Consider the following 13,669-nt stretch of genomic DNA (forward strand, 5'->3'; position numbering starts at 1 on the left):
AAGTCAATCAAACCAGTCCCCGATGCAGGCGTGGGTCGCCTCCAGGCTGTACGCCGATTACATTAAACTGTGTGTAAGCACGTAATGAGAGCGAGGTAGGAAAATTTGGATGTTTTATTGTGATGCTGAGGGAAAACAGATGGTTCAGAGATTATGAAAGTCCAGAATACCGGTATTTCAAATCAAATCAGTCTTTATTTATATAGCATCTTTTACAATCAAAATTGTTTCAAGGCGCTTTCCAGAATCCCAGGGTAGGTAGAGAGGAGAGGAAGGGAGAGGGAGAGGGAGAGGGAGAGAGAGAGGAACAGAGCACAGAAACACACACAAAAATACACTATTTATACAGCGGGTCAGCAGGGCCAGAGGTCATCATGCAGCTCCGAAACATGTAAATGAATAGAGAAGGGGCGGGGGGGGAGCAGAAAAACTACAAGAATCAGCATAACTAGTCTGCTTAAGGAGGAGGAAAAGAGAGGAGAGGAGAGGAGAGGAGAGGAGAGGAGAGGAGAGGAGACCATGACCCAGTGGGGTGACAGAGGCCTGTCAGGTGATCATGTTTCTGGACCCCGGCAGCCTCGGCCTATAGCGGCATAACTAAGATGTTAACCTAATAATTAGACGACCCCCTAAGTATGATAATTTGCCTGTCTATGATAGTAACTGGAACTACAGAATTAGTAACAATAAGCTTTTTCAAAGAGGAAGGTTTTAAGTCTGATCTTAAAAGTAGCGATGGAGTCAGCCTCCCGTACCTGGACAGGGAGCTGGTTCCACAGCAGGGGGGCCTTGATAATAAAGAATTACAATCGTCCAGCCTGGAAGAAACATGAATTAACTTTTCAGCATCATGCCGCGTCAGTAGTTTCCTGATCTTTGGGATGTTCCTCAGGTGAAAAAAGGCACTTCTAGAGACTAATTTAATGTTGAAGTTTTAGTCAAAAGTTACTCCTAGATTCCTCACAGAGAGACTAGATGTTAGTGAGATACCATCTAGAGTGATCATGTGATCTAATCTATCCCTGAGAGGTTCAGGACCAAACAACCACGACCTCAGTTTTTCCTGAGTTAAGGAGGAGGGAATTTCAGAAGGTTTGATGACAATGTTGGGATTTATTGGCTTCTGAATGATTTAAAAACACAGGAAACCTCATTTTTAGAATATTTATTACATTAAATACAACATATGAAAAAAAGTTGAATGAATCTGCAGCTCTAAACATCTCTAGAAACCCAAATTTCAGGATTGCTGAAGATAATTTTTACAAATGAGTGCTTTTTTTAACCCCCAAAACAATTGGAAAATTGTTCATTCAGCGAAGCACCACCATCTAAAAAGCAACAAACCGTCTTCATGGTTAAAGATGTAGCCTTCCTAACATGCTGTTAGACTTCACGCGCTCTTGAAAAAAACCCTTCAAATTCACAGAAAGAATTTGTGGCGAGGAAACAAAGATAAAGCGAGATGCTCTTTTACAAACAAACATGAGAATCTCTTTAAATACTCACTTTTCCATTAGTATTTGAACCCCACCTTTTGTATTGGCTTCACCATTTTGAGCAGCGTTATATCAATCCCACCTCAAGCACCCTTTAATTACGTGTTGAGAGGTATATGGAAATCCGGATTGTCAAAGAGAAGAGGTCTTTTAGCCGGAGAGGGCTCCTTCTCGGCCTTGTGTAAAAGTTTGAACAGTCCTGTTCCGATATTCATCGGGATTCCCATTATGATGCACTCGGACACTCCTGGGAGGGGAAGGCAGGAGATGATAATTGATGATGATGATGTTGTTGATGATTTCTAATTAAGCTGAAGAGGCACGCAAAGCATCGTGGAAAAGGCACTTACCACAGACGGAATCCTTTTGTCCAAAATAAGCGGCGTCGAAAAGATGGTCGGCTGTTTTCTCAAAAGAGGCCAACATGAGGACGCTCTCCTTCATCTTCGCCAGGCCGAACCTGGTGATGCCCAGAATCTCCCCCTTAGAGATGTGAGAAATCAGCTGTAAACACGGCGAGCGTTCGTAAACACGAGCGACCCAACTTCCACAGGTCACACCTTGTAGGACATGAGGTCTGCCAGGAGCATGACGTGACGCCGGTCGATACTCATCCCGTGGTTCACCATGGTGTACTGAATCTCGTTGATGATTGTGGAACGGGCGGCCTCAATTCCCAGAGTCTTCTCCACCTGTAAGTATTTGAAAGAAGGCGAGGTGAATGGACACGTTTGGAGCCCTGAGTCCTGCCAAGATTGACTCAGTAATAGCTCCCTCCCTGGACTCTCATGTCAAGCATACCTCAAACGTGTTGTTGGAAGTAGTCCGGCTTCCGTTAACTCCATGCGTGGCCATGACGGCTCTCAGGTTGTCCCCCTCCACCAGGAGCTTGTACTTGTTCCTGCCGCTCTGCTCGTCAATGTGAATGACAGCTCGGGCCACTTCAGGGATGCCTTGCACCACCACCTTTCGAAACGACAACAGGGCATTTGGGGCGGTTAAAAGAAGGATGAGGGCTCATTACGGGCGGACAACGCGTGGTCGACATCCCGAGCGAGGGGGGGGGGGGGGGGAGGCCATGAGGTCATCGGGTGCCATGAGGGAGACAGGAAGCGAGTTAGTGCTGATTAATGACAGCTCACAACCTTTGGCCGAGCACCACTGAGGAGCGGAAAAAAGAAGGCAGCGTGCGTCAAGACGGGGGAGGAAGAGGGGGGGGGGGGTGACTGAGCGCTGGAAATATCGGATTTCTGTGCTGGTGGGAGAATTAAATCACTGCTGCTAAATTCTCCTTGCAGCCAAGTATCTCACGCATTCGGCAGCGCCTCTCCTGGAGGCGCAACGTCGTTGCGTGATGTTCCAGAATGTTTGGTTGAACATTTGTATTCCTTTGATTTCACCATTACTGGCAGCTTTGAAGCGAGGAGCGCAGACAGATGGAAACAGGTTCACACCTTGGGAAGGTCTTCTTTGAGCGACTGCAGCACGTAGTACATGGAGCTTTTGCTGTTCTCCCGTGGAGACACGCACACCACCGCCTCGCCGTGCACGGCGATGTCGCCCGGCTTCACTCGCAGTTTCGACATACAAATGGAATAACGCACGGTCTCTGCGTTGACCTTGAAAATAAAGACAGAGATGAAAAGAGAATCTTTAAGATGGGAGTTGAATGGCTACCATTGTAGCTAAACCGCCTTTAAATTCAATTGTCTGAAATCCTGCGTAGGTTTGAACCTCTTTTCTACCTTTGTAGACGGGATCAAAGCAGACAGACCGTTTCTACACAATGTATTCATTTTTATAATCAAAAGACAAGCTAGTCAACTTTAGATGTGGAGGAGAAGTAAGGAAATGGTTGAACCTCCAATCGCAGCAATCTTATTCTCTCCAGTGACAATTTCACAAGGATGAAACAGTCATCGGGTAGAAAGACCTCTTCTATGTACTCCGAGATCTGAAGAGGACAGCGAGATGCATTATTGCGGCCGTGTTCTTCCGGGCTTCAGGATGGGACGTCATTTGAGGCATGACACGTGTAGAACGTGACTTACCTCTCCCAGAAGGGTCTTCTCAATCCTCCCCTTCACCAGTCTGGCAAAGTCGGCGTCGTCCTCCACGTCCAGATGAGCCGTGATTATAGGCGTGCTGAAGGAGGAGCAGAAGGGTTTTTCCACGGATCATCGAACACATTTTGCTTTTGGCCATAATCAATCATCCCACTTCTTCAGACCTCCTGGGACCGAGAACACGTCTCTGCCTCTGTTCAGACAGGTTGTCCCGCCTATATGATTATACCTGATGTTCTTAGAAGCGTTGATTATCTCTTTGATGCGCGGGACCCCAAGAGTGATGTTCATGGAGGCCACGCCGGCGAAGTGGAAGGTTTTAAGGGTCATCTGAGTGCCTGGCTCACCGATGCTCTGAGCACAAAGAGCCCCGACGGCGGAGCCTGGCTCCATCTGAGCCCTGGGTGGAAGATGCAGACAGGAGCACAGGAAAGTCCTTAAATCCAACATTTACAATCCGACTCTTTCCTCTTTCATTCTACTCTCGGCACATGCTTCTCAGAATTAACTGATTTGTGTGTCTAAATCTCCCTTTTCCTTGAGCGGATAAGTGAAGCTGCGAAGAAGCCTGAAGACCTGAAAACTGATTAAGTAGATATTTAAACAAGCAGGTCAATTTGCCACCTTCTGTAACTTACACCCGTAGTATAGTATAGCTGTAGGCAGTAATAGGTGGTTACATTACATAACTGCTGTAGCCAAAGGGGAGTCACTAAAGGAAAAAATGAGCTCCTTCTGTCCCGTTGATTGACATTTCCTGAAAATTTCATCAAAAGTTGTTGATTTATGCACAACGTTCTTGGCAGAGGTAATAAAAGGAGAATAAAAGCGCCCTTTGGTAGGCACGGGCAGCTTAACAAGCGCTAGGAAATTAATATTTCTGAGGGCCATTTTTTTTTAGGTACTTTTTTCTCTTTTCCAAAACTGATGGTAAAAAAGTTCTTGTCCTTCGAAAAGAACTCAGCATCTCGTACCTCATGTACTTGTCTCTGCAAGTTTCGAGGAACCTCTCCAGCTGGGTGGGTGTTATCCGGTCCAGCTGATACAGGACCTTTGGCTGCAACGTGCCAGACAGAGCAGACATGAGCGAACTTTAAAAGGCGGCTGAATTCGACGGCCGTGTTCCCCGGGACCCTACCTCGCTGGTGCCGTTGTCGTTGATGCCGTATTTGTCTCTGGTCTTCTTGATTCGTTCCGAGAAGCCCTTGACAAACTTCTTGATCTCCTACGGGTGAGGGAACTTAAAGTTAGAAGACGAGGGGCTCAGGGGAGCTGACAGCCAACCTGCACGTTGACGCATGCAAAACACAAACAACTCCCACTTTTTTTGAAAAGATCCCCCAGATAGATACAAGAGTGGATTTAATACAGAGGAGAGGGAGGCATTTAATTATCCGGTTATTGAATGTGTCATCACTCTGGCATCCACAAGTCACAATCCAGTTAAATTGCACTCGCACATGCTCTGTCACAATACCTCTAAGTACTTCTCTGAGCCAGTGTCAGTTAACTCCTTCACAAAAGAGGAAAAATTGTTAACATCCATCACCGCCGGCGGATAATTCGCTCCACGTCAACGTTCTCATGACAGCTTCCAAATCTGCGTAAATTGCTGTATATTTCCAAAGACAATTACGCTAAATGCTGACTGTGGCTGGGGTTCAGCTTCAATTGTCCAAATTATGGTTTGTTTTTTTTTAAAATTATGAATTGATCTTAATTTCTAAAATGATCGCAGCAGTTTGTCTCACAGACTGAAGAAAAGCAGAGTATCAAATGACATGTGAATAAAATAAATACATTTTTTTTTTAAAAAAATCACTGAACAGGCACTGAAAATTATTTTATCTTCGCCGAAGGGAAATTTGGTCTCATTTTACGTTTTCTCTGCTGCTGTTAGTCAAATATGAGATTTAATTAAGATTAAACTGTCAACAGGCTAAATAGTGTAGTCTGAAAGACATTACTCTTATATGGTACTTTTTTAATGTCATTAATTTAATCATGAACTTGATGTTTCCCTCAATACACTTGATATTTAGATAAAGGTTTAACAGCAGACTGCAGGATGAGTGGGATACCTCCAGGAAGCTGTCTCTGCAGCACAGGAAGTCGGCTCTCTTCGTGATGGCGTCTGCAGTGAGGACCAGCTCGTTCTGACTGAGCGCAGGCTCATCCGAGCATGTGTAAACCGCCTTGGTGGGTGCAGGTGGGGGCAGAGAGCAACAGGTATGTGATTACTGGGGGTGAACCACAGTGGGGAACACAACTTAAGCCACCCCAACAACTTGAACCCAATAGGGGAAACAGATTTTTGTTTGATGCGTTTATCCTGGATTTTCTCAAAATTGGGAAATTGATCTGTTGTCAGGTGGCATTTTACGATGATGGAGGAGTCCAATTAAAACTTTTAGAACATTGTGGCCAGTGTTGTTTACTTTCTGGTTTTTAAATACTTTTACAAAAGTATATCTTGCTGAAAATAGGTGGGAGAAGAAAAGTTGATCAGAAATAATGATCGCTGTTGCACTACAGAGCATTTTTAGTGTAGAAAAGAAAACGTTTTACCAACTCACCCGAATGTTGTCCAGGACTCTTTTAAACTCTAGGGGCTCATCCTTCCCCTCCATGGCGGCGGGGTCCAGCCCATCGCCGCCGTAGATGAACTGAATGATGTCGCCGGTGGAGCTGCGAACCGTCAGGTCGTACTGCGAGCACAAATCCTCCAGGGACTTCACCAGACGTCTCTGCCGGGAACAGCACGGACGGCTTTCACCCACTACAAAACTAATGACTTAATGATGAAGGTGCAAGTTAGCTAAGAAGCGATTCTTGAGGTGTTTCTCCCAGCCAATGATACATCGAATGTGACCTTTAACCAATGAAACGCAATCAATATTGCTGAGATCGCCTCAGGCCCAAGTCAACCTGTACTAAATCTATGATTGTGTAATGCACGGTTGAGACCTGAAGGTGTAATCAGTATATCTTTGAGTGTGAGGTTGGGATCAAGTGACCTTTGGATGGCTTAAACCATCCTGAAACCACGGACATTACCTGCATGTACCCAGTTTCTGCAGTTTTGACCGCTGTGTCCACTAGACCTTCCCGACCGGCCATAGTGTGGAAGAAAAACTCTGTGGGCGTCAGGCCAGAGTAGAAGCTGTTGGCCACAAAGCCTTTAGCAGCAGGTAGCTGTCGAGAAATTTGAATTACAGTGAGCAAACCTTCAGCAGACATGACCAAACAGAACACATCCATGACGCATTTTGAAGGCCACTTAGCAGAAATGATCATTCAGATCTTACTTTGGAGTGTTTTTCAAAGTGAGGCAGTGATCGATTTTCAAAACCATCAGGCACTCGGGAGCCACTTATAGCCTGCTGGCCCACACAGGCGATCATCTGGGAGATATTGATGAAGGATCCTGGACAAAGAAGAGAAATAAACAACATAAACAGCACACAAAGACATTAAGGACACTGTAGGTACAAGAATAGGTGCATCTATGTAGGTCTATCTACTCAAACTGAAGGGGCCGGCTATTTTTTCGTTTACATGCAAAGTAGATTCATAATTGCGTTTCCAGGACAGGAGCAGAGAGGTCTTTAAGCTCATTATGCCATTACACACATTTGCACCTTCCAAGTCCAGGAACAAACATGTTTCATCTCCTTACAGAACATAATATCCTAATAACAAAATGAAACACTATCTGGATTAATTACAGGGCACTTTAAGGGTGAATGCTCTGTAATTAATTTATCAATGTCTTACAGAGAAAACAACCTAAAAATGGATTTAAAAAATTATGTAATTCATTATTATTTGAATACCTTTCATGAAGCAAGTTTGTGCTAACAGCAATGAAGGAAAATTCGCATAAATAATGCAGAAATCTGTTTTTTTCTTTCAACCTCAGCTTACCTTTGGAGCCACAAAGAGCCATGATCAGGGGGCTGTTGCTCTTGTCCAGCTCTCTGAGGCAGGCGCTGCCAGCTCGGTCTCTGATGACAGACAGCTCCCTCAGGATGAGCGCCTGTGCACAAAAAAATAAAACAGTGGCAGGAAAAGCATCTCCGAAAATTTGCGGATCAAAAACAAAAATCAAATACAATTTTAATTTCAAACACATTATGTGACCTTTACTACACTAGTGCTAATATTTTATTAACATGCAACGGTGGAACACAATCACACTCTGCAGAGAATCAAAGGAAGCTTATTGCTATGAGCTTCCAAAATAGAAAACCAAAATAATATCAGCACTAGTCAGCATGAATATCAAGCAGCCACGCTTACCTCCAGCGTCTCCTCTGCGGAGCAGCCGGGTTGCTGCTGCAACTTCCCCGTCTGCAGAGCGTCGATGTACTCGTCGCACTTCATATAACCATCATCCAGAAGGTCGTGTTTGGCCTTCAGGAGACTCTGACCAGGTGTAACATCGCCGATTCCGATGGAAAAGCCGCGATTGGCTGAAATGATTATTGGAATGACATGGATTATCCAGGCGGGGGGTTACAATCTGAAGAAAGAAACTGACTACCACCTACACAGATACACCGGGGCAAGTCTTGCTAGGCGGGACATGGCATTTGCTGCCTCCAGCTGACCCCAGTCCCTCAGGAGGATGTAGAAGATGTTGTTCTTTGATCCAGACCCCAAGGTGCCCTTGTCCATGCTCCCACACATCAGCTCGCTGTTGTGGATGACGACGACTGCAAAAGTGACGAGAAGAATTGATGTCATTGGTTACCAGAACAGAAACCAGAGCCGGGGGATATATGGAAATCCCAACAAACCTTCAGACATAATGTTGCCAGGGAGGGAATATAAAGGTTTGGGGAGTTAAATGATGACTTAATGAGCTCCGCTCATTAACTCCAAGTGCAGGTAAATAGAATGCAATTTAAAAGTTAGGAACTTAAGAGCTCTCTGATTAACTTTTATTTAAATTAGAAGTATCTTGCTTCCTTTCGCTCCTTTTACTGAAGATTAACTGGAAATAAAGCCTGTTCAGAAATGTTTGCGATGGTTCTGAAGGGGTCTTATTCGCACGCATTCATAGCCTTAACTCACACGAGTCATTGTGACACAGATCCTCCCCTTTGCCGCAGTATTGTTTGCCCTTTGTCCTCAGGTTGGCATTGACTGGACATTCCTTGCTGGGCTTCAGAATGACGCTGAAGATCTGTTTGCCTGTCCACAGGGCCATGGGCTGATGGACACATAGCATGGACGAATATTAGCATTTGTCACAACGGAATTATGCAAGAAGCCCACCGTTGTGATGTACCTTCATTATAGCTGGACGGGGGAGAGAGATCCTGACTTTTTCATCTTTCCCCACAAGAATTGATGCCACAATCTGACAAGATTTTGATCTGTCAAAGAATGTGTCCTTCAAGGTCAAGAGATATGCTCCTAGAAAAACAACAAATTAACAACTTTTTTTAAAAAAAAATGGCTAAACAGCTCCCCCATGAGGTATCAAGTACACATGACAAATTCTTTGCAGTCGCAAACTATGTTGTCCAACTTTATGAGGGTTTATAAGAAAGCAGCAGAGGCATCATAAAGACGAGAGCACAGCAAGTTGCTGCCGCATGTTACGTCACCGACCTGTCAGAAAGTCCTGAATAGCAGCAATCAGAGGTTCCCCATTTCTCGGAGTGACAAGGTTGGCTTTTGTCTGGAAGGACGGGGAGACTGCAATTACGGTCAGCGCTCCGTTTTCTATGAACAATAGTTACTGGAAATAGACCTTCAAAATTGGCCACTAAGATGGTCTGCTGGCAATGGTGCAAGTTGACACACATGATTAGACAAAAGACCTGTTTATTTGTCCTGTTATTATGCAAATGTGCTGGGTTTCGGCCACCCGAGCCTTTTAATTACTTCCTTTTCATATTTTTATGAATGCACCATCGGTCAGTGGAAACATAAGCAACACCTGAGTTGCTAATACGGCCTCGGGCAATTAGATTAATGAACACAAATTATGCATCATTATCTTTCAAATGTATAATCTATGGTAGTGAGGACAGTCAGTGTTTACTGTCAGGGATACATTACCCCCATCAGGACAAGAGCCTCAGCTTTGGCTTCTTCAGTCTGGGGCAGGTGAAGGTTCATTTCATCACCGTCAAAGTCAGCATTATAAGGAGTGCACACACACTCGTTGAACCGGAACGTCCTGTGAGGTTTGACTCTGGCCTGTGAGATGAGGAAGAGGAAAATAACTGATATATGACAGCAAACTAAACAAGAGTATAGATCCACCATTGGGATTAAAACGAGGGGATTCACAATATGGGCCATGATGCTGAGTTTGTGCAGGGACGGTTGTCGATTGAAGAGCACGATGTCTCCGTCTATCAGGTGCCTTTCCACGACGTCGCCCAGCCTAAGCTCCTGAGCTATCTTCTCGCGGTTTCCATATTTTAAAAACCTGAAAGAAGAGGACATCATTTTTTGCTGGTGATCAACATTTGCACCATTGACAGGGTGGGGAAAAATCTTCACCTTTTAATCTGCGTAAAGCGATTCTGGATAAAATTGGCACCAGGATGAACTTCAGGACCATTCCGTACAAGTTTCCTCATTAGCTCCAGGTTGGCTTTGTTCACCTGTACAAATGAAAGTCCCCATTGACGTGCCTGAAATCATACATGCGGTGCAGCAAGGGAGCAGGGCTCACCCTCTCTGGGTATGTCAGGATTTTGGCCACGTGCACGGGGACAGCCACCTCATCAATACGCAGATTTGGATCGGGGGAAATGACCGTTCTGCCAGAGAAGTCCACTCTTTTTCCTGAGAGGTTTCCTCTAAATCGGCCTGAAAACAACAGTAACAAAATCTATAATCATATACAAGTTAAAATTGTCATATAATCTATAGTCACTGATTAGCGCCACAGACTTGTTATAAGGACTAACAACGTGAGAGTTCCTTGAAAATGTAAAATAGATCTTTATTGCCCCCTAGTGGCAGGCAAGGTGCAACGTTTTACGTCATTAATGGCAGTTTTCGGTAATCTTATGATTCCTGCCATAATGTTGTATAATTTCATTTGGAATTTTTTTCCAAGTTTAATAAAGATCATACCTTGCTTCCCCTTAAGTCTCTGCACAAATCCTCTGGTCCACTTCTTTGGTGCCATGTTTAGGGGGATGCCAGACAGCTCACTGTTGATGTAGAGGGCACACTGCAGCTGAAGGAAGTCCCAGTCCTCCATGATCATTTGGGTCTTTGCCCCTGTCATTCGATGCTAAACGATAAGGTGTTTGTTAGTGCAGGAAATCTAAAAACGGCTAACCTTATTCAATCGAGTGCTCAGAGTCAAGTCCGTGAGGCGGCAGACCTTTTTGATGACGTCGTTGAGGAAAATAATCTCTGTGAGTTTCATGGTGAGGTCGTCCTCGTTGGTGCCCGACTTCAGGTCGCTGACGACAGACGGCCGTATACAGAGCGGAGGCACCAGGAGGCGGGTGAGGATGAGATCTGCAGGGGTCCCTGCCTCAGGGTTCATCAGCAACAGGGGGATATCTTCCCTGGAAATCCGTTTGAACAGGTTCCGAACCACTAAAGGGTTCAGGTTTTCCTATAGAAGAAAAATCATATCAGTACTATGATTCAGGATTCATGATTTGCTGCCATCTTAATCTTAGGTTACCTGTGCTCTGGACAGCAGAGGCTCCAACACTTTGTTGTGTTCAATGGCGATATCAAAAGACTGCAGGAAGTCGGACACAAAAGGATCCACCACTTTCTTGTTTGTTTTATACTTCTCATGTATGATCTTGAGCAGGCCACACTTTTTCACAGGTCCTAATTACGGAAAAACCGTCAGTCACATAAGATCGCACCGAAGGTGGAAGGCAAAGGGGAGGAAAAAAGATTTTTCAGACCATTAAAGGCGGAACAGTTCAGACAGACTGTCCTTTTGCGGCATTTTTCAGAGATCTTCTTCTTTAGCCCTCGTTTCTGGAGATAGGTCAGGGTGGGCCTTTTCAGCTGATCCATGAACTGCAGTTTCTCCTCCCTGTTCAGCATGATGCTTGAGCAGGTTTTACATATCATCTAAGAGACAGCAAGGACATTTAGAAAACTGTTTAAAAAAGTAATACCGTGAATTCAGCATTATAGAGCGCACCTGACGATAAGCTGCACCACCCAAATTTGATCAAATTTAAGAAAAAATACAAATATAAGGCACACCTGACAATAAGCTGCAGGTGACCACTTTGAAACACGAGATCTTTATGGTACACAGATTATTTTAAATGCATTTCTTCGGGTGTTATCAATGATGAAGGTGCGTAAAAGAAGAGCAAAAAGACTGTTCAAAACACAAATAAACTAGCATCTTCCTGGGCGCATTACAGCATCTCTTCAACCTGTCCTGCGCTGCTCGAGCGCCCCCTGGTGGCCGTAAAATCATTCAAATTCAGAACACTTTATCCCATTGGGGGCGATTCCGGAAATCGTAAAAATCCATATATAAGCCCCATCGCTCTTTAAGCAGCAGGGGTCAAAGTGTGGGGAAAAAGTACAGTAGATTTATATCAAAACATGAAAAAAATCCAGGACTTCACTAAAACAATCTACATAATCTATAACCTGCGGCTACATGTTCACTAATTGACTCTTTCAATAGTTTAGAGACCAAATTTCACATCTAGTGCCTTCACACTGTAAACCTGCCTGTAAGATTCCAATAATGGCTTTGAAATAGCCAATGTGGAAACATGGCAGCTCCAGATCCAAGTATCCATAATGTCCCAAGCAATCTGCTAGATTCTTCCCACATGTCAAACAGGGCCTGTCCTTTTCACTGGTGCCCTGGAGGAAGCACAAGAGAACAGCAGTTAAAGGGGTGCACCTAGGCTTTGAACACATTAAAAAAAACTTACAAACTAACACGTGTAGCATGCTCTTACAGATATTATATTTCCATATTATTCTTTGTGACATTCTAGAAATGGAAAGGTGTCCATGTCATACCATACGGTGGTCCAAGACTCCATAAGCCAGTGGGGTATGTGAGGTATCTTGGCTGTATAAATTCTTACTGACCACCTGGATATGAGCCTGCTGCCGCATCTGCTCCGCAGATTTCATCCCAAAGCAGATGTGGCTTCTGTCATCGTATACAAATGTGACAAAGACAAATACTGTGAAAGGTGATATTCATGGTTACAGGAGATTAATGTCAGCGGTCCTGATAAACGTGCTGCACAAACGCTATTGCACAGTTGTTTCTTCCCCAAACCAGTGATCAAAAATGTAGTAATACTGTAGTTTTCTCCCCATTTTAAAGGCATGCTCCTCACCCTTAACTTTAGTTTTCATTCTGATCAAACAAACTAGCTAAACAACCGACATTTGTCTCCATGCAATGCAAAGTGAACTACAGAACGCTAAAACCATTTGCAAAACGACATTCATATATTCTGGCATTAGCTTTCTTCACAACATTAACCAAGTATAAATATGAGTGGTTAACAGGTCAGCTAACTCGCTAACGGTGTCCCTTAATTTCAATTTACTCACATTTTCTGGGCCACATCTGTCTCCCTAAACTGTTCCTTCGCCATTTTACCTCAATTTCCGACACAACTAGCAACACGACAAAACAAACTGTCATTCCTTCATCATTCCAGTAAACTTTAGTTGCTCAACACGCTGTCACATTACTTTTCCAAAAAAGCTAGCACCCAAGCTAACAGCGACATGCAATACGAAGCATGAGCGACACTGACGTTGCCTTCACTGTTATCTGGCAGTTAAAAGACTGGATAAGATCAATCCAATTAATTATGGATTTAAACATAACTAACAGTGTTGTAAATAATCTTAAGATTTCATTTAGCATAATAAAACGTGAGCATGTATTATACGTCTATAACTCTACAAAAACTATTGTGTAGCTTTGTCTTTACAAGCTAGTATTAAATATTCCTATTTTTACTTTAGCATTTGAACGCAGCACCAGCCAGTAGAACAGCATTCAAGAGGGGCACCAATGTCATGAAATAGGCGAGTGCTGCCACCTACCGGTAAGAAATGGTAACACTTCCAAGCGCACTGGTTGACACAAGG

At 44.1% G+C, this 13,669-nt stretch overlaps 1 protein-coding gene across 1 annotated transcript; it reads right to left on the reverse strand.

The window, feature by feature from the left end:
- Positions 1-1,150: 1,150 nt before the first annotated feature.
- Positions 1,151-13,326, reverse strand: polr3a (polymerase (RNA) III (DNA directed) polypeptide A). Its single transcript, XM_003961239.3, has 31 exons — positions 13,121-13,326; positions 12,572-12,707; positions 12,272-12,409; positions 11,476-11,647; positions 11,241-11,395; positions 10,929-11,168; positions 10,673-10,835; positions 10,266-10,402; positions 10,091-10,194; positions 9,875-10,016; positions 9,641-9,781; positions 9,188-9,257; positions 8,862-8,989; positions 8,645-8,783; positions 8,119-8,283; positions 7,868-8,040; positions 7,493-7,604; positions 6,874-6,992; positions 6,623-6,760; positions 6,142-6,312; positions 5,647-5,760; positions 4,704-4,790; positions 4,540-4,622; positions 3,795-3,965; positions 3,551-3,644; positions 3,361-3,453; positions 2,954-3,118; positions 2,301-2,465; positions 2,060-2,191; positions 1,850-1,982; positions 1,151-1,746 (listed from the first exon to the last, which is right to left on the reverse strand). The coding sequence occupies exons 1-31, from the start codon at positions 13,162-13,164 to the stop codon at positions 1,598-1,600; spliced, it is 4,173 nt and encodes a 1,390-aa protein (XP_003961288.1). The 5' UTR covers positions 13,165-13,326; the 3' UTR covers positions 1,151-1,597.
- Positions 13,327-13,669: the final 343 nt, after the last annotated feature.

Source organism: Takifugu rubripes, chromosome 1, assembly GCF_901000725.2.
Source record: "Takifugu rubripes chromosome 1, fTakRub1.2, whole genome shotgun sequence".
Taxonomy (NCBI): Eukaryota; Metazoa; Chordata; class Actinopteri; order Tetraodontiformes; family Tetraodontidae; genus Takifugu; species Takifugu rubripes.

Coding starts and splice junctions, on each gene's coding strand:
- polr3a (XM_003961239.3), bottom strand. CDS start 13,164: ATGGCGAAGGAACAGTTTAGGGAGACAGATGTGGCCCAGAAAAT. Junction 8,990..9,187: donor TATTCAGGACTTTCTGACAG/GTCGGTGACGTA, acceptor TTGTTTTTCTAG/GAGCATATCTCTTGACCTTG. Junction 1,747..1,849: donor ACAAAAGGATTCCGTCTGTG/GTAAGTGCCTTT, acceptor TTCCCCTCCCAG/GAGTGTCCGAGTGCATCATA.